This window comes from Mus caroli, chromosome 1, assembly GCF_900094665.2.
Source record: "Mus caroli chromosome 1, CAROLI_EIJ_v1.1, whole genome shotgun sequence".
Taxonomy (NCBI): domain Eukaryota; kingdom Metazoa; phylum Chordata; class Mammalia; order Rodentia; family Muridae; genus Mus; species Mus caroli.
The window spans coordinates 117330050-117349906 of record NC_034570.1 but is presented as its reverse complement, the minus strand read 5'-3'; the positions used below and the strand labels follow the sequence as shown (position 1 = coordinate 117349906).

At 40.5% G+C, this 19857-nt stretch overlaps 1 protein-coding gene across 2 annotated transcripts in view; it reads right to left on the bottom strand.

Moving 5' to 3' along the window:
- The window catches only part of Slc35f5 (solute carrier family 35 member F5), a 35370-nt gene that overhangs the window by 8920 nt on the left and 6593 nt on the right, over nucleotides 1-19857 (bottom strand). For both annotated transcript variants that reach the window (XM_021155699.2, XM_021155706.2), the window contains exons 5-12: nucleotides 18284-18346; nucleotides 15951-16032; nucleotides 14000-14190; nucleotides 11833-11914; nucleotides 10289-10376; nucleotides 7231-7295; nucleotides 2443-2547; nucleotides 1775-1934 (exon numbers count right to left, since the gene is read on the bottom strand). In XM_021155699.2, coding sequence (XP_021011358.1) covers nucleotides 1775-1934; nucleotides 2443-2547; nucleotides 7231-7295; nucleotides 10289-10376; nucleotides 11833-11914; nucleotides 14000-14190; nucleotides 15951-16032; nucleotides 18284-18346 — 836 coding nt within the window. The remainder of the gene's footprint in view (nucleotides 1-1774; nucleotides 1935-2442; nucleotides 2548-7230; nucleotides 7296-10288; nucleotides 10377-11832; nucleotides 11915-13999; nucleotides 14191-15950; nucleotides 16033-18283; nucleotides 18347-19857) is intronic.

Genomic DNA, 19857 nt, shown 5'->3' with positions numbered 1-19857 from the left:
TCGAGGCCAGCCTGGTATACAAAGTGAGTTCCAGGACAGCCAGGGCTATACAGAGAAACCCTGTCTCGAAACACCAAAAATAAATAAATAAATAAATAAATAAATAAATAAATAATAAAATTTAAATTATATGTATATGTGTGCATTTTTACATGTGAATGCAGAATCCTTAGGGACCAGAAGAGGATGTGGGATCCCTCTGAAGCTGGAGTTACAGGCAATGAGTGCTGGGAACTGAATTCAGGTCCTCTGCAAGACCAGTATGCACTCTTAAATACAGAGACATCTCTCTAGCTTCCAAAACACCACTGTTAAAATTGAAATCACACATCAACTTTAAGAAACTGATAAGCTTGTGCCACAAGGCCCACCTCTTAAATCTTCAATCTGAGAAACAGCACTAAATCTAAGACTATAATGGAAGTCTCACAAACTCCATATGGGATGCTGAGCTCAAACCTACTTTAAACTTACTGTCATTAAAACAGAAAAAATTGTAACATATGCTACCATCCCAAGTTAATTCATTCATGATTTCTAGATCTGGTTCATTCATTTGCAGTGTATTGAATATAAACTTAACAACAAAATCCCTTGAACAACCAAATATGCCCACTCTCCTCCCTAAGTAAGCAATCCCAGAGTCCACTAAGAATCCAGGAATCACATTGGCACTCCCAGCTTCTATGTCTGGATGTCCATTCCTCCACGGCAACTTTCATTTGTATACTACTACTCTTTATATGGCATGTACACACGTGTGCACGTGTAAGCCAGGGGTCACCATCCACTCCGTTTCCCTCTTCACCTATTTTCCAGACGAGTTCTCTCACTGAACCTAGAGCTCACTGGCTCAGCTAAGCTAGCTGGCCAACAGGTTCCATGGCTGACTCCATCTCTGTGCTCCCATTTTAGTGTTAGAGATGCATGCCACTCTGCCTAGAGATCCAAACTCAGACCCTCATGTATGCAGCAAGAACTTATCAACTGAGCCATCATCCTAGCCCCCAAATCTGCACTTTAAAAATAAAAATCCTTTATTTTTTTGACAGTTCCATACATGTCAACCAAAACCTTGAAAGCATTTTTACCAATTTAAATGATTTGTATTGTCCTGCTTAGCTTCTGCTGTCAATTTAATACAACCTAAAGCATGGGTTCTCAACCTGCCTACTGCTATGACCCTTAACATAGTTTCTCATATTGTAGTGACACCCAACCATAAAATTATGTCGTTGATAACTTGATAACTTTAATTCCCTATGGTTATGAAATGTAGTGTAAATATCTAGCATACAGGATATCTGATATGTGATTCCTGTAAAAGGGTCATTTGACTGCTGGCTTCGAGTCATCTGAGGGAGTCTGAATCGGACTGGACTGGCCTGTGTCTTAACTGATGATTAAGGGGAGAACCTGTTCCAACTTCCTCAGTGTTGGGCTGCAACCTGCCCTGGGTCACTTCTGCTCAGGGTTTTCTCACAGCGGCAGAAGGGAACAAAGAGTATTCATTCATATATTTGTATTCATGCATTTATTAAACAGACACTTTTGAGCTTCTTTCTATGTGTTCTCTTTGCAATGGGCCCACAAAAATTAAAATCAAAGTCCATCCGTGCTCTATTAGAGTAAATATATTCAATTACAAGTATGTATGTGGAAAGGAAGTACACAGAAGGAACCATCAGAACTCCAAAGACCCAGAAATGTCCAAACTACTCGAAAGTCAGTACACTGACAATGACTGAACTGCAGGAGAAATAACAGAGCCTACCATAACCACAGAAACTCGGACAGAACTGTTCCGATGAGGCCGTTGATAATGATACACAACAGTACCACTTTGTTGGGAAACTCAAAGTCCTCAAAGCCAGTATAATGCAGTAAGAAGAACCCCGGCCACAGGAGCAGCAGATTAAACAGACCTACAAAACCTGAGGAGAAAAGAGACAAGTTAAAATCATGACTGACTTCAATTTTCCAAACTTAGCAACACTATGAGAAACATGAGAGCCCCCAAGGGGCTTCGGTAAGTTGCTCAATTGGAGCAGGTGTGTTGACTATCGGTTCCTACAAACAGATCAATAGCAGGAAAATACAACACCAAGCACTGGTAACTGGTAACTGCAGTTTGGCTGGGGAGCTGGCTTGGCCAGTAAAGTGCCTGCTGCTCAAGCCTGAGTGGAATCCTCAGCAGGCCCTCGCTGCACACTTGCATGCTCAGCTCTGCGGGCATGCAGGCATGGCTCCCTAGGACCCACTAGCCAGTTAGTCTGGCTGAATTGTGAGCTCCAGAAAGCTCAGTGAGAGAGCCTGGAATCCATAATATTAAGAAAATAAAATCACGTGGAGGAGAAAAAAATGCCTCCATATTCTCTCAAAGAATGACCTATGGATTTATAAGGTCAAGTAAATAGCCTAAAAGGCTAAACATGTACTTGCCAAAGAACATTGGAATATCCAGTTTATCTTCTCTGTCTACCTTTCTCTTGATCATCACAATGTAGACAGCATAGAACATAGCTCCAGCAAGGGACCAAATGGAACCTGTAAAAACCAACGCATGATTTAAACTGTTGCCTCCATTCATGAACTCATTCAACATATCCTACTACATATACTGAGAGTTTGATAATACATTGATACTAAGTAAAGAAATGAGCATGCACAAATGAAAACCAAAAACTAACTCATTCCATCCAGATCCTCCCGCAGGGTAGGAAGGGACTGAATGGATAAACAAATATAAGCAAAAGCATTTGCCTTGGAGACCTAATAACCACACACACTCTAACAGTGAAAGTCAGGTAAGTAACAGTTCGTCTTTATTTTGATGCACACACTTCCTTTTTTCTCTACATCACTGATTCTTAACCTTCCTAACACAGTTCCTCATGCTGTGGTGACCTCCAAACATAAATCCACTTTGTTGATATTTCATAACTGTAATTTTGCTACTGTTATAAGTCATAATGTAAATATCTGTACTTTCTGACCTCTTAAGTCTCAGGTGACCTCTGTGAAAGGGTCATTGGGCCTCCAGCAGCTCACAAGGTGAGAAACAGCTGCTCTACCTTGAACCCCTTTGACACATCCTATTGTACAATCTAACAGGTGCTTCTTTCCACCTCTAACCCACTGCTTGACCTTCTTCTTTCCATCCTTCCATGTGAACACACAGATTCTCCACCACTACATCCATAGGGTCCCATCTCTTCCTCTAGCATCCTCTTACTTTCTCCCTTTCTCCCTTTCTTTCTTTCTCCCTTTCTTTCTTTCTTTCTTTCTTTCTTTCTTTCTTTCTTTCTTTCTTTCTTTCTTTGTTTCTTGTTCGGTTTTGTTTTTATTTGTTTGTTGTTTGTTTGTTGTTGGTTTTTGTTTTTTGGGTTTTTTTTGAGACAGGGTTTCTCTGTGTAGCCCAGGCTGTCCTGGAACTCATTTTGTAGACCATGCTGGCCTCGAACTCAGAAATCTGCCTGCCTCTGCCTCCTAAGTGCTGGGATCTTGGGCAAATGGATGTATCTGGAGGATATCATCCTTAGTGAGGTAACCCAATCACAAAAGAAGTCATTAGATATGCACTCACTGATAAGAGGATATTAGCCCAGAAACTTAGAATATCCAAAACACAATTTGCAAAACATAAGAAAATCAAGAAGAACGAAGACCAAAGTGTGGATACTTCATTCCTCCTTAGAATAGGAAACAAAAAAAACATGGAAGGAGTTACAGAGACAAAGTTTGGAGTTAAGACGAAAGGATGGACCATTCAGAGACTACCCCACCCGGGGATCCATCCCATAATCAGCCACCAAACCCTGACACTATTGCATATGCCAGCAAGATTTTGCTGAAAGGACCCTGATATAGCTGTCTCGAGTGAGGCTATGCCAGTGCCTGGCAAATACAGAAGTGGATGCTCACAGTCATCTATAGGATGGAACACAGTACCCCCAATGGAGGAGCTAGAGAAAGCACCCAAGGAGCTGAAGGGGTCTGCAACCCTATAGGTGGAACAACAACATGAACTAACCAGTACCCCCAGAGCTCGTATCTCTAGCTGCATATGTAGCAGAAGATGGACTAGTTGACCATCACAGGGAAGAGAGGCCCCTTGGTATTGCAAAGTTTATATGCCCCAGTACAGGGGAAAGCCAGGGCCAAGAAGTGGGAGTGGGTGGGTAGGGGAGCAGGGCCGGGGGAGGGTATAGGGAACTTTCAGGATAGCATTTGAAATGTAAATAAAGAAAATATCTAATTAAAAAAGTAAAAGGCGTGTGCCACCACTTTCTACTCTGCTAAGTCTCCACTGATTTGTCTTCTGCTTTAGAGAATGTAGCCTTTACTAATGTTTACAGTATTGTGGGTTGGGGAGAGAGCCCACAGGCTTGAGGACATGAGTTTGAATGCCCATGACCCACATCAAGTCAGACATAGAGGTGCTGCATCTTTAATCCCGGAACTCCTGCAATGAGATGGGGGACAGAGACAAGACTCCCAGGACGTTTACAAGCCAGCAGCCAGGCATACACAGTGACAACTAACAAAAAAGCCCATCACACACATGGAAGAAATCAAGGATCAGCACCTGAGGTTGTCCTCTGACCTCCACACAAGCATTGTGTTACACATACACACCCACGTGTACACAAAACACACACCATATATGCAAACAAAGGTTAAAATATGTCATTAATTTCTTCTCTAGTGGCTTTATTTTATAATTCTCATATTTTATTTTAAACCAAGTTTTACAAACTACAAACATGAATGCGTATAATTGGTTGAAAATGTACAATATAATGTGAATCTCACAGTGTGTGAATAATTATTCTCTGTCTTGATTAACTCGAGTTCAGTGACCATTATATAAGCCTTCAAAAACAATTCAACAATGTGCCAAGTAACCACACTCAATAGTTTAAGCTACACAGAAGAACAATATTTAAGTCTATTTTTTATTATTATCAAAAATTTTAAAGCCTGTTAACAAAATCTTGCACTCAAAAAACAAATGCATATTGTGTTTTACATACACAAAGTGACTCTGGGTCAGAAAGAGGAGATATAGGTCAAAGCATAGGTGACTAGGCAGTAACCACAAAGAGTTTGGAAAACATTGCTCTATTCTATGAACTTCAAATATCTAGAGAAGTTAACTAATTTGGGCTCTAGTTACCTTTGGTTTTGTTAAATGTAGGCAGTGGATCAAAATTCAATGTTGTCTATAATAGTGACTGCTAAGAAAAGGAACAAGAGTAGATGTAAAAACTAGTGGATTAAAAAAAAAAAACTAGTGGATAAAAGTAAGAAATGCAGGCACAAGGGAGGGAGCAGAGACTGAGGGAATGGCCAACCAATATCCAACCCACCCAACTTGAGACCCGTCCCATGGGCAAGCCTAACACTATTAATGACACTCCGTTATGCTTACAGACAGGATGTTGTCCTCTGAGAGGCTCCGCCCAGCAGCTGACTCAGACAGATACAGACACCCACAGTCAAACAGTGACTGGAGCTTGGGGACTCTTATGGAAGAATAGGAGGAAGGATTATGGCCCCTAAGGGGATGGAAACACCACAGGGAAACCAACAGAATCAACTATCCTGGACCCTTGGGGCTCTCAGAGACTGAAACACCAACCAAAGCACATACACACGCTGGACCTAGGGCTCCTCACACATATGTAGCAGATGTAAAACCTGACCTTCATCAGGGTCCCCGACAACTGGAATAGAGGCTATCCCAAAAGCTGTTGCCTGTACATGGGATATGTACTTCTAGCTGGGCTGCCTTGTCTGGCCTCAGTGGGAGAGAATGAGCCTAGCCTCACAGACACTTGATATGCCACGGTTGGGGGGGATAACTAGGGGGTACCCCACATGCTCAGAAGAGAAGGGGAAGGGGAATGGAGAAAGGATTGTGTCAGAGGGTAACCAAAAGGTGGGCAGTGATCGGGATGTGAAATGAATAAGTAAAAATAATAATAATATAAAATAAATAAATGAATTTTTCAAAAAGAGAAGACCGTCCTAGATTAGGGAATTAAATCAGTTATAGTCTGACTTCTTACTCTACTTTGAAGATATAGGGACTTATTTTCTATCCACATTCATTTTGTGCAAATCTATATTCTTAGTACAGTGTGTTTGCAAATTATTGGACTTGTGATTAAATAATAAATAATACTTACAACTCTCTAAAAAATAGTATGACAACAGGATATTTCTCTAACCTCCAAGTATCTCCTACAAGCTGCTTACTACTTCAACAATTAGTCACCTTGCCCTGGAATATCCTGACAGACACTATTTTAGTACCTATATCACTAGCAAAAGTTAAAGCAATGTCATGGGTTATCGGAGAAAATGCAGCAACATCAGTCACATCAGGAAATATTACTGTCATGATATTACTACCGATTTGGACATCATCAATTTAACTAGAAAGAATTCTAGACAGAACCCAACTCAAATGGAGAAACACTGTACAAGATGAATGAGCTGTACACTCATAATTTGACATAACCGTCAAAGTCATAGAAGACAAGTAAGACTGCATTAGGGCTCCTACTGAAAGAACATTAGGAACCAAGAAAACCAAATAAAAATCAATAAATGATTCCAGGCCACTAAAAAACACTGTGGGAAATTATGGCTATGTGAAAGATGGGTCTATAGTTCATATCAAAATTAAGTGTAAAGTATAGGAGTAACTGCTTATGAAAGGTACAAAAGTAGATGAGAAAATTAGTAGGTAATGTTAACTCTTGATTTCTGTAATTGCTCTGTGGTTATATAAGTTCACATATGGAGAATTTGGTTGAAGCTCATAAGTATTCTATTAACTGCCTTTTTTTTTTTTTTTTTTTTGTATCACTTACAAAGGAAAGAAAATAAGAAAAAAAATAGACCCTGTTACTGGGTCAGCAAAGTGCCTCAGCCAGTAGAGAAGTGCTTGCTTCCAAGCCTGGAAACCTGAATTCAATCCCTGGGGCCCACAGTGAAAGGATAGACTTATTTCTTATAGGTTGTTCTCTTACCACCACATGTAAGATGTGTAACATACACACACACACACACACACACACACACGTGCACACACACACGGAATAAATGTAATAAAGCTAAGTGCCTGCTAGTGCCCACGCTGTGTGCTGTATCTGCATGCACTGCAGTAAGCACACAGCTTGCACAAATGATGCAGCAGCAGAGCACTTAGGTTCTTACCTATTGTGTCTCTTCCTGCAGACTTTTCAGACCCAGACAGGTTCACCAGCACCACACCTCCAATGCTGTGAGAGCAAAACTCATTAATGATGAGCAAAATAGTAAGCTCCTAAGAGACTAATCATCAAGATTAAACACTAAGAATCCATCTTAACTTCAGGTAAAACTGTCTGAGAACTTACTGATTTCATTGATGAGTGCTCATGAGCTCATCAGCACAGTACAGTAGAGCTGCACGGACAGCCAGTCCTCACAAATGAACACTGATGACTTACAGGAAGGAATTCTTACTAACAGCCCAGTTTGCATGGGAAAACTGAGGCCCGAAGAGGTAAGGTGTCTTGACAAAGACCACATAACAGGGATGGAACACAGGCAGCCTGGCCCCGGAATCCATCATGCTTACATGTCTTTAGTTAGGGAGAAGGGATAACTGGTCATCCCTTCGCCAAGCCTTCCTTCAGAGAGAGAAATAAGCCAAACCCATATAAAGCTAGAAATGGCACTCTTCCTGCAGGTGAAACCTAAACAGAAAGGCTGTCTTACACATTTGGCCAGTCCTGTTAACCACATGGTTTTAATGGGCAAAAGGAAGACACCTGAGAGCTGTTGAGAAGTCAGAGAACATTGATTCATCTAACTTACTTGTTGGGAATCTAGAATGAGCAAAATGTGTGGGAACAAGATGAGTGGTTCTGGTCTTCAAAGAGCCTGCAAGGCCTTCTGACTTCTGGGGAGCTTATTAGTTGTGTATATATTTTTTCAAATAAACGAAAATGCTGCAAATTTAAAAGATAGTGCAATTCTCTTGTCTACTACCCAAAGGATTCTGACACATTTGAGGAGCAGTAGAAAAAAGAAGAGGCCTTTCCCTTATCCAATTATAGAATTACTGTGGTTAGAAGTTAAAGAGAACACTCCTTACACTGGATCCTTCTACTCTTAGCATCAGATTGCCTGCTATGACCACTGTTTGGAATAGAGTCAGCTGTTGTTTACCAGTTCCCACAATATAACAGAAACCACTTCTCCATCCAGAGGCTGGTGCCATGAAGGTGCCTAAATATACTGAGCACAAGTTGTTCTTTGAAACAGTCTAGAAGTTTGATCTCATCTGTCTGTCTACATAACAGTCCCATGAGACAAATTCTACTGTGATCTTCAGTTTGCAGAGGAGGGAACAGGCAAGAGGTTTTAAAATAATGTACAAGATCTCAAAACTAGTAAAAGAAGTGGGACTGGATCACAGACAGCAAGATTTCTGAGCTCATCAAATGTTTTTCAAGGCTGTGCTATAACAGACTCTATGTGCAATAAAAAAAAAAAAACCACCTCAATCTCATTGTTTGAGGTCAATTCAAAACAAAATAGTATTAAATAGTGCTTGTTAGAGTTTTCTTAAAAGTAAGATTACACACACAAAATAAGTTTCAATTATCTTAAACTACAGCTCAGACTTCATTTTTTAAAGGGCGGAGAGTAACTACTTTTGACTTGTGGGCCATGTGGTTTCTCTCAACTCTACTGCCCCATGGCAGCCACAGATGATAAGCAACTGAATGAAAATGACTGGGTTTTAATAAAACTTTATTTGTAAGAACTGGTAGGCAGCTGACTTTAGTTTCCTAGTCTCCATTCTTAACCCACTTTAACAAGAAGTAATAGTCTCTCAAAGTACTTCCAAGTTCAGCATTTTATATCCATTCCCTTCTTTATCCAATGATACTAAGAAAACTTGTATCACATGGTACTGTTAAAAGTTACCATATATTTCTGGTAAAATTTTAACCTCATTTACTTCTTCAATAAAAATGTATTATATTTCCAAAATACAAAGATATGTTTGGTTAAAACACTAGTCATGCATACAAAAGAATATATCCATGGTAGTTATGAAGACTAAATGTACGTTAGTTGGGTCAACCAGAGTATCACTAAAACAACCTCAATCCCTTGTGTCCACAAGCTGTAATATACAATACAATAAGAGTGATCAGTCTTCTACACTTGCCAAGTTCAAGTCCCTCAGATACTTTATAGACACTGCTCCAAACTTTACAACAAGCAGAAAGCTATGGTTTTCCTAACTGCAGCAGGGCAGAGGGGAAGCAGCAGAACTCTGACTCAGTCTCAGCTACCACTGCTAAGAAACAGTTTCATCATTAAGTGCTTCTGTTACCTCTTTTGCTGTCTCATTGTCCAAAAATAGCAGCTTTGTCAAAGTAAAGCATCTCCTTTGAGCACTATCTACAGGAAAAGCCCTCTGCTAGGCTCTTGGCAACACACAGACCATGAAGCCAAGTTTTAGCCTTTAAAAATGTACAGCCCAGCAGAGAAGACAGGAGAAACCAGCTCACAGTTACATATGAAAGACTGAAATGTAGGTATTAACAATGTGGCTGCTGTGCCCTGAGATAAAACTGCCAGATGAATTAAACAGAAAGTGAAAGATCACTACAGGCTAAAATAACTGGGAAAGACTCAATTTGGTTTCTAGAAGAAAAGAACAAAGAGAAAACAACATAAAAGGGGGATTTGTGTCAGGAAAGGAGACAGACAACTGATGATTACATTCACGGCTAAATGTGAACGTGAGTCCAATACTTAGTAGTGTCTCCATCAGTGAGAACCAGTGAATGGGCACCACAGCTGTCCTGAGATCTTTCCCTCCAGCTACCCTAGACAGGGCTAAACAGCATCATGTCCACAGAAAGCCTTCTTTGGTCTCATCTTTCTTTGCTTCTCCATTACAACATAAATTAAATTGTTCCAACATCATATTCTAAAGACCTTACTTATGTTTGTGTCTACCTAAGTGTATGTGTGCATATATTTATAGGTATGCATGCCTGTGTGCAATGAGAGGCCAGAAGAGAGGGTTGGATCTGTTAAAGAAGGCACTATAGGCTTTGTGGAATGGTCAGTTTGATGCATGGGTGCTTAAATCTGAACCCCAGTCCTCATGACTGTCCTAGTAAGCTCTCTTAATTGCGGAACCATCTTTCCAGTCCAAATACCATATTTCTAAGCAGAGTAAACTAGCATATGTTATTCTTACCTTAAAATTACAGCTAATAGTTTAGAGAGGGTAAACCTGTCTCCGCTGTTACTCGGAAATACAGCTGCAAGGATTAAAGTAAAAAGTCCTACAGGGAGGAAGAGAAGGACAGGAGATGCTGGTAAGATTACTTGCTACTCACATTCCTCATCACTAATACCAAGGGTGACATGAGCAAATCACACACCGAAATTTTTGTTGTTTTCTTTTGGTTTGGTTTGAAAACAAAGGGTAACTTTGAGACAGAGTTTTCTCTGTGAGGTCCTGGCTGTCCTGAAACTCATTCTGCTCATCAGGCTGACCTGAAACTCATGTAGATGTATATACCTGCCTCTGTCTCCCAAGTGCTGAGACTAAAGCTGTCTACCACCTTGCAGAGCTACACGTACCTTCCTAACTTTTAAACTAATTGTTTTTCAATTATAAACAACTGATACTGCATTGACTTAAGTGGAAATGTTCAAATGTCAGATTAAGAACAGCTTCTAAACTAAGCCACATTTATTCCAGCAGTACAGATAAGGATAGGCCTACTTATTTTTAAACTAGTAAGTATGAAGTTGAGCCTGCAGAGTAACTCCATGACCTCATCGCAGTCATGCCCACGTTCTAAGGTTATTTCTACAGCTTCAAAAATACTTTTTATCTTCCAGATTTGGAAGGTGAGTCAATGTTAAAAATAAAACCCCCATTAGAGTGCAAGTTTTAGATATGAAATAAGCAGTAGCATTCAACCAAAAGGATCTAGAAAAGGATCTCTGGAAAGGAAAAACTAGGAGTAAGACTACCATCAGGGGAGCTAGGAGAGAAACCCTTCATACGCTGCAGAACAAAAACCACAGAGGGCCAGGTGTGGCGGTGCAGGCCTTCAATGCCAGCACTTGGGAGGCAGAAGTAGGCAGATCTCTGAGTTCGAGGCCAGCTTGGTTTACTGAGTGAGTTCCAGAACAGTCAGGGCTACACAGAGAAACCCTGTCATAAAAAACAAAAACAACAAAAACCGAACAAACAAACAAACAAACAAACAATCAAACAAAAAACCCCACTGGGAGTCAAGGCAGGGTACATGCCCAGCAAGCACAAACCTAGAAAATGTTTGTGCATTTCAGGATAAAATCCAGAGGGCCATGTATTCATGGGAGAGTGAGCGGCAGGCATGCTAAGTGTGCACAGGCTCAGGATTGATCTGAGCACTGAACAGACAGAACAATAGCCAAACTCAGAACCATGAAGTACTTGAGGGGTCACCAATAGTTTAAAGTTCAGGCAGTAAACTATAACCATGCAAACATGGTTATACATGAACCATACCTGTAACCCTGCTTGGAAGACAGGCACAGGCAGGAGGATTGCCACAAGTTCAAAGCCAGCCTGTCTACACAATGTAACAGCCAGAGCTAAATAGGAAGAGTCTCAGCAACAGCCCCTCCCCCTCCCCTGCAAAACATTAGTTATACTAACTAATCTACAGCAGAACTAAACCAAATATCACTAGTGATACATGCATCCATTTATAAAGCAGATTCTGAAGACACACTTCTTACCAGAAGTTGAAGACAAAATATTCACTATGGCAACCTGTGTGTCTGAAAGTGCTTCTTGGTATGAGAAATTTGCCAAAAACCACTAAACAAAAAACAAAGAAAAAAAGAAAGTGAAACCTCATGAAATATATTTATACCTGTCAATATCTGTCAGTCCAACTTACAGTCCCTTCCTCAACCCTCCTAAGTAAGCACTGTTATTATATGAGGTTTTTTTTTTAAAGAGTAATTTATTTATTATGTATACAGTTTCTGCCTGTGTGTGTGCCTGCAGGCCAGAAGAGGGCAGCAGTCTCATAACAGATGTTTGTGAGCTACCAGTAGTTGCTGGGACCTGCACTCAGGACCTCTGGAAGAGCAGCCAGTGCTCTTGACCTCTGAGCCATCTACCAGCCCATTGTTTTTGTTTTTAGATTAACAAGAGCAATCATATGTATATGTGTGTATCTGTGGTAGGGTGTGGGAACTTGCATACAGTGCCAGCAGAGGTGAGAAGAGGATGTCAGATCCCTCGAACTGGAATCAGATGTTTGTGAGCCACCCATTGTAGGCACTAGGAACTAAACTCTAGTCCTCTGCAAGAGCAGCATGTGCTCTTAACCCTGAGCCATCTCTCCAGTCCCCATACGTGGTTTCAAAACTGTTCTTTGAGAAAAAAAAATCTCAGGCCCCAAAATAAAAACAAGCATTAATAGTCATACCTAAGATCTTGCTATCTGAATCTCTGAAGACTCTAAGCCAGACACAGTGGCACAAACCTGTGAGCCCAGCATTCAATATCGGGAAGATGACAAGTTCCATAGGTTGAAGACTAGCCCATGCTAGTGGGAACTTGTCTCAAAAGACAATTTACATTAAATTGCAATAAGAATAAATAAATAAATAAATAATTTAAAAAACTTTAAAAACAGAACTTGTCTAGCATGCAGATCCTGGGTTCAATCTCCAGTACCACCAACAAGAAAAAACTAATGGAAGTTGGTAAATAAATAAATAAATAAAAATAAAAAGTATTCAGAGCTGGAGAAAAGGCTCAGCAGTTAAGACCACTTGTTGCTCTTGTAACTCCAGCTCCAGGGAATCTGATACTGTCTTCTGTGTTCAAGCACATGCACACACTGCTCATACATATATGCACACATACACACAAACATATTTTTTTAAAAAAAAAATCAGCATTCAGAGATTTTGTGTGTGTGCAAAAAAGGTAAAGGAGAGCTTGAATATTAATTCAACTTTAACATTTGTTAAATTCAAATTTTGGGAAACTGTCTTACATTTAACCACAGGGACCCTGGAAAGATGGGTTAGTGGGTGAGAGTGCTTACACTGCAGACCTTTGGACCTGAAATCAGATTCCACACTCATGTAAAGAAGCTAAGCATGGCCATACTTACCCCTGCAATGATAAATTCCAAGGGTAACAAATTGTGTGCACATGCAGCTGTGTGTTTATGCAGGTGTTGTGTTCTAGGACTGCTGGGTTAAAATATCTTTATTATGTGGTGCACTTTGCTTATACATATGCACATGGAAGCCAGGCATGAGCTGTGCCTGTCTTTCCTCAGGTGCTGTCCCTCATTCACTGAGACAGGCTGTCTCACTGGCCTGGAACTCACTGAGTAAGCAGGCTAGCTGGTCCCTGAGCCCAGGGATCCATGTCCCTGCCTCCCTAGCACCAGGGTTACATGTGTGCAGCGTCACACCCAGCTGTTTTACAGGGGCCAGCAATGGGAGCTCAGCTCCTTGTGCTCACAAGGTAAGCACTTTACCTCTCAACTCTCTCCCAACCTTAACTTATAATTCTTTGAGGTATGGGAAGTAGTCACTAAGTTTGATATTTTAACACCCCAGAGTTCCAGACAGCAGTTAAAAAAAACTATCAAGAACTCTAGTAGTCTTACATTTCAATGCTGCATTGCTGGTATGTGCACCATCTTAAATAAGGAAGAAAGGAAGCAGGGCAGGACAGCCCAGCAGATAAAGCACTGTCATACAAGCCTGACAACCTGAGTTCAATCCCAGAACACACACAAATGTGGAAGGGCATAAGTGACTTCCTCAAGGGGTCCTCTGACCTCCACATGCACGCTATAGCAACCCCTCGCTCTCCTACCCACACAGCACACACATGCACAACAATAGTAAATCTTCAAAAGACACTTACCACAAAGCAAAAAATAAAGCTAATTTTTGCTACTTGGGTTGCAGTCAATTTCCCTACAGTCTTCAGTATGGATTCTTGGTCTTTCACATTGGGATAAGACATCCGAGAGAGCTTGGCCTCTAACGCATGGCTCGATGGGAGCTGGCGAATCTCCATGATATTGCTGAACCTTACACGGGACTTCTTGGGAGCTAAAACAGAAAACAATACAAAACATTAAATGAACCCTCAGATCCAACAGAAATTAAACAGAATGTTTATGTGCACCATCTTAAATAAGGTGGTTTGAAATTAAACAGAATGTTTAATTTCATCATAAATGTTGACTATTTTGTTCACTTATGATCAAAGGTAAGACAATAAAAATACTAGTTATATTATTACCTGGGGCAACTTTGCTTAGTCAAAAAAACTAATAGGAAAAAATGGTTTAATCTATAAGCTGTCTTAAAGAGTTTAACTAGGATGAGCAAGCTGGTTCAGTGGGTAAGCCATGCCAACGAGTTTGATGACTTGCGTTTGATTCCCCAGGACCTACATGGTGGAAAGAAAAAACTGACTCTTTTAAGTTGTACTCTGGTCTCTATACAGGCATACAAAATAAATTTTAAAAGTAATTTTAAAAATTTAAACAGCCTGAGGGGCTGGGCATGGTAGTGCACGCCTTCAATCCCAGTACTTGGGAGGCAGAGGCAGATGGATTTCTGAGTTCGAGGCCAGCCTGGTCTACAGAGTGAGTTCCATGACAGCCAGGGCTACACAGAGAAACCCTGTCTAGAAAATAAAAAAAAAAAAAATGTAAACAGCCTAAATTATTAAAAATCCCTACAAAAGGTTTACAGTAGTATATATACATGGCCACCTGGTTCAGGGTTTTACTATGCTTATTATTTTAGCATTTACAGTAAATCATTATTTTGATTATTCTTCATGGCTAGCTAATTTGTGAGAACTGTTTTCCTAGGCAAGCATTCAGAACATTTCTCTGCAGTCTCATGCCTTGCAAAGGAAGCAACAGGCGAACACTGTGCCTTATATTGAGGCTGACTTACTGAAATAACTCACAGAGCCAGGTGGTGGTAGCACAGGCCTTTAATCTCAGCACTTGGAAGGCAGAGGCAGGTAAATCTCTAAGTTTGAGGCCAGCCTGGTCTATACAGCAAGTTCCAAGAACAGTCAGGGTCACATAGAGAAGCTCTGTATCAAAAAAACAAAAACAAACAAACAAACAAAAAAACAAAATAAAAACAACCAAAATAATCCAAAAGACTCACAAAACTAGCAAAACTCTTACAATGTTTATATTGTATTTGGGTATTTGAGGACTTATTTGTGAAAATACTGCTCATTTAGATAAATAAATAGAAAGTGTGCGTACACACACACACATGCACACACAATTGGAATTGTGGCTCCACTGATAGTTGATAGAGTACTTGACTAGCTGGGTTCCTGGGTTCCATTCCCAGTGCTGACTAAACCAAGCATGACAGTATGTGCCTATAGTCCTAACATTCAGGTTGCACAGATGGGCCACCCAAAGTTCAAGATCCTCCTTGGCACATGGTACAATTGAGCTAGCCTAGGCTACATGAGATCCTGTCTCAAAGGAAAATGAATACATAATTTATATATGTATAGGTAGACATACTCATTCACATGAATATATATTCATCCATATAAATGTGTTAATTCATATAATATATTTTCACATGATATATTGATAATGATGAAAAAGAAGAAACCATGGAGTTTGGAAAATATTTCCAGTTGAATTAATACAGAAATTATATTGTATCAGATTCACAATGCAGTCAAACTTCAGAAGATTGAAGGCCATGTCAACCCACACACAAGTCAAGACACCATGTGAGCTCAGTGAACTCATAGTGGCTTTAAGGAAGCTAACTTTCCACTCACTCTCAAGCATGGAACCCTAACTGTAACTCACTTTTTTCGGTCCCAATGTTTGTGCTCTCGAGCTTCTCACTTGGGAGATCATGAAACTTCACAGGAACATAAAGAGGTTCACTCTAGAACACAATGTAAACAGAAACAAACATAAGCAGCAAAATCCAAAACCAATCTTAACTGGGCAGTTTTAAGTGCAAGGCACGCAGACACAGGGCCCATCACAACCTGGCTGTTCCCAGCACACCTATCTACTCAGCACCACTCCCCCAAAAACTGGGAAAGGAAACTCAACCAGTCCACATAGGCACAGGGACACAAAGGAACCATTTTAAAGTAGAAATGTCAGCCCTGACACAGCTCATCAGGCCAAAGTACTTCCTGTGTAAGTCTAATGTGGTGGTTAGAATATGTTTGGCACAGGGAGTGGCACTATTTGGAAGTGTGGCCTTGTTCAAAGAAGTGTATCATTATGGATGGGCTTTAAGACCTTCCTCCTAGCTTCCTGGAAGCCAATCTTCTCCTGTTTGCCTTCTGAACAAGATGTAGAACTCTCAACTCCTTCTCCAACACCATGCCTATCTGGATACTTCCATGCTTCCTGTCTTGATTATAATGGACTGAATCTCTGAACCTGTAAGCCAGCCCCAATTAAATGTTGTCCTTTATAAGAGTGCTTCAGGTCCTGAAATCTACAGGAAAAGGGAAGAACCAACTCCTCCAAATTGTCCTCTAAGCTCCCCATGCACACACACATGTGCCTCGACACTCCCTCAACTACTACTACAATAATAATAATAAAATTTAAAGTTTAGAGGTGAAAATTGGTAACTTTAGCACATTCTGACATCTAATACCTCTGTATCATAAAAATCAGCCTCTTTTAGGCAACAGCAAATGTTCTGCCTCTTTTCATTCTTCAAACATACATACATAGCACTCTGTGTTGGGATGCTCTGCTACCTGGGCAGCTGAAGAGGAAGGAACGTTGAGGCAGCCCATGCAACAGTGTGAACCCTTGCCTCTCCCCACAAACAAACCAAACAAAATAACTCTGAGCACTTCCTACACAGGCACTGTTCTAAGTCCCATGAACGGAGGTGAGTAAACCAAGTTTCTCCCCCCAAGAATCACGCAGACTAATGGGGAAGGCAACTGAGGAACAGATAGTCAAAGATATAGTATATCTGTATTTGTCAAATTATTTTACCATACATAAGATTCAAGGTAGAGGTATGGGGTAGAGGTATGGGGTGTCTGTGTCTGTGTGGGTACAGGTGTGGAGGTCAGAGAACAATGGCAGTTGCTAGTTCTCAGGTGCTGTCCATCTGGTTTTTTGAACTCTCTCTCACTGGGACCTGGTGCTCACTCGTTAGGCTGGCTGGTCACTAAGCTGCAGCTAGCTTCCTGTTTCTGCCCCTCGGTGCTGGGATTACAAACTCCTATTATCACACCTGGCATTTTACATAGGCATTGTAGACTGAACTCAGGTGTTCATGCTTGTGTGGCAAGGACTGTAGCAACTGAGCTACCACCTGAATCCCAAATCAGCAATTCTTGAAAACCTTTAAATGATTAAAAGATGGAAGGAGAATCTGCTACCAATCAGTTTTTACAAAACAGTTAAAATGTCTTTCTCTTTCTCCTTAGTCAAGGCAAATGATTTTACGTTATATTACTGATACTTATGATCTCAGACAACAAACAGCTTTTTCTCCAAGTCTCATAAAGGCTTCACAATATCTTCACACAAATGGATTGTGTATATCTGTTTGACACACAACATAGTTTAAAACTCAGATAAACAAACAACAATAACACAAGAGCCATATTTTAAAACTTGTACTAGAAGGGCCACTGAGATGGCTCAGCAAGTAATGACCACGTAAGTTTCATCCTCAGAATTCAGATGGTGAAAACAGATAAATGACTCCCAAAAGCTATCCTCCAACCTCCACATACACGCTGTGGCACACATATGCACATACACACACAAACATAATTACATAAGTGTTAAAAGCAAGCAAAGAAACAGTGTAGAATAAGTGAATGAACAATCGGCTCTCCTTAGTGTTCAGTACTTGTTTCCTAATGGTAATAATTTAAAATAAGCATTAAGTTGAAAGTTGGTAGAAACACAGGCCTGACCTGGGCTTTATTCTTTTCCTTCTGGAGCTAGCTTCCCCACTCCCTCTCACCTCAGAGGCCTGTCCTGCTTACCCCTAACCCCTCAGTCTCCCTAAGGAAAGGAAGTGTCAAAGTGATTGCCTCCGAGAGCACACAATGCAGAGCTGTATCTCTCACATAAGGAGGGTAGCATCAGAGCTGTCTGGGCTCTGCCCGCTATGGCTGGATGAGAAAGGCAGCACTTACCAAAGAACTACTCATACTGGTATCTGTTGTGCAAGCAGCAAAGTAACCTTCAGCATCTGCAAACTAAACACAGAGAACAGGACATCAAACTCATGGAAGCTCGTCATCACGCCTGGCTATTCAGAGAGATCAAATGAACACAAACTAAAGTCCAGAATAAACTTGTGCATCTATTGTTCTCAATAATAGCAGCCAATGCCAAAGGTGCAGCCATGCAAAGTAGATCTTATCATCTTGTCTTTCGTGATGAAGAAATTGAGGCTGGCTATTTCATCAAAGTAGCAGAGCCTGGATTAAAAGCTCAGTGAGTCATGTAAGGCTAAAAGCACAGCAAGTCCTTTCATTACAGTACTGCAATATTTCAGACAGGCAGAGAAAGATGGGTGAGTTAGTGAAAGAAGACAGAAACCCCCAGTAGTGACATGAGACTAGCGTGTAACAGAGCTTAGGAACTGGCCTATACTGTAGAGCTACTTAACACTGTGAAAGTACAGTTCCACTTCATAACCCTGCCACTCTACCAAGAAACTACTATTTAAGCCCACAGAAACTAACAGAGAAGTAGATCATAGCTACTAGTGACTAGGAAGGGAAGACCAGGGATGCTTTTCCCTTTTCTGTGTTCGAATAAAACTGTATATAAGAGGGTATTTGAGAGGTTAGAGAGATTAGAGATTCTTATTTAATAAGCACAAAGTTTCTATTTGGAATGACAAAAAGAGTCCTAGAGATTGACAGTGCACAGCAAAGCACTTAGTGCCACTAAACTGTGCATGAAATATTGGTCCAAATAATAAATTTGATATTAACATATATTTTACAATAATAAGAAAAGGAAATAGATAAAATTTGATGTTACTTATATTTACTACAGGAGTGGAAAGAGAAATTGTTTTTAAAGAATGAATAGAAATGACAGTTTAATACCCTTCTCAAAAGTGTAAGGTGTCTATTACACAGAGGTAAGTTGCTACATACACTGCCATATTTATCAACATTGTGGATGAGCACTTTACAAAGCATCCATGAAGAATGTTATTTAATTGGCCAAATATCCGACATGCTGAATAAAAATTTTTCACTTAATGTATAAAACTGAATTGCTTCATTTTTCAGTTCACTTTACAGCTCATTACATGACTCACCCAAACTGCAAATGGCTAAAGACATTAGATACTCTTTGTATGCATTCCTTTCTTCATCCTCTCCTTAGACACTGATGTAGTCTACTTCAATAATCATTAACAACTCAAAGATATCAAAACAAAAGGGACAGAAAGTGACATACACTTTTGATTCCTTACAAGATATTCTACTGCCAAGTTGGAAGACTATGTTTGAATGTTTAAACATAGGCTAGAGGTCAGTCACTGGTTAAAAGTGCTTTCTCCAGAACTGTGAGGATGGGAGTTCAGATCTGAGCACCGATTAACAAGTAAGGCTTCTCATAAGTGCTTGTTAAATCCAGCTCTGTGGGACTGGACACCTGAATCTGACCTCTGTGCATGGACACCTGACAAATGTATGCATTTCTCCTCCTCCTCCTCCTCCTCCTCCTCCTCCTCCTCCTCCTC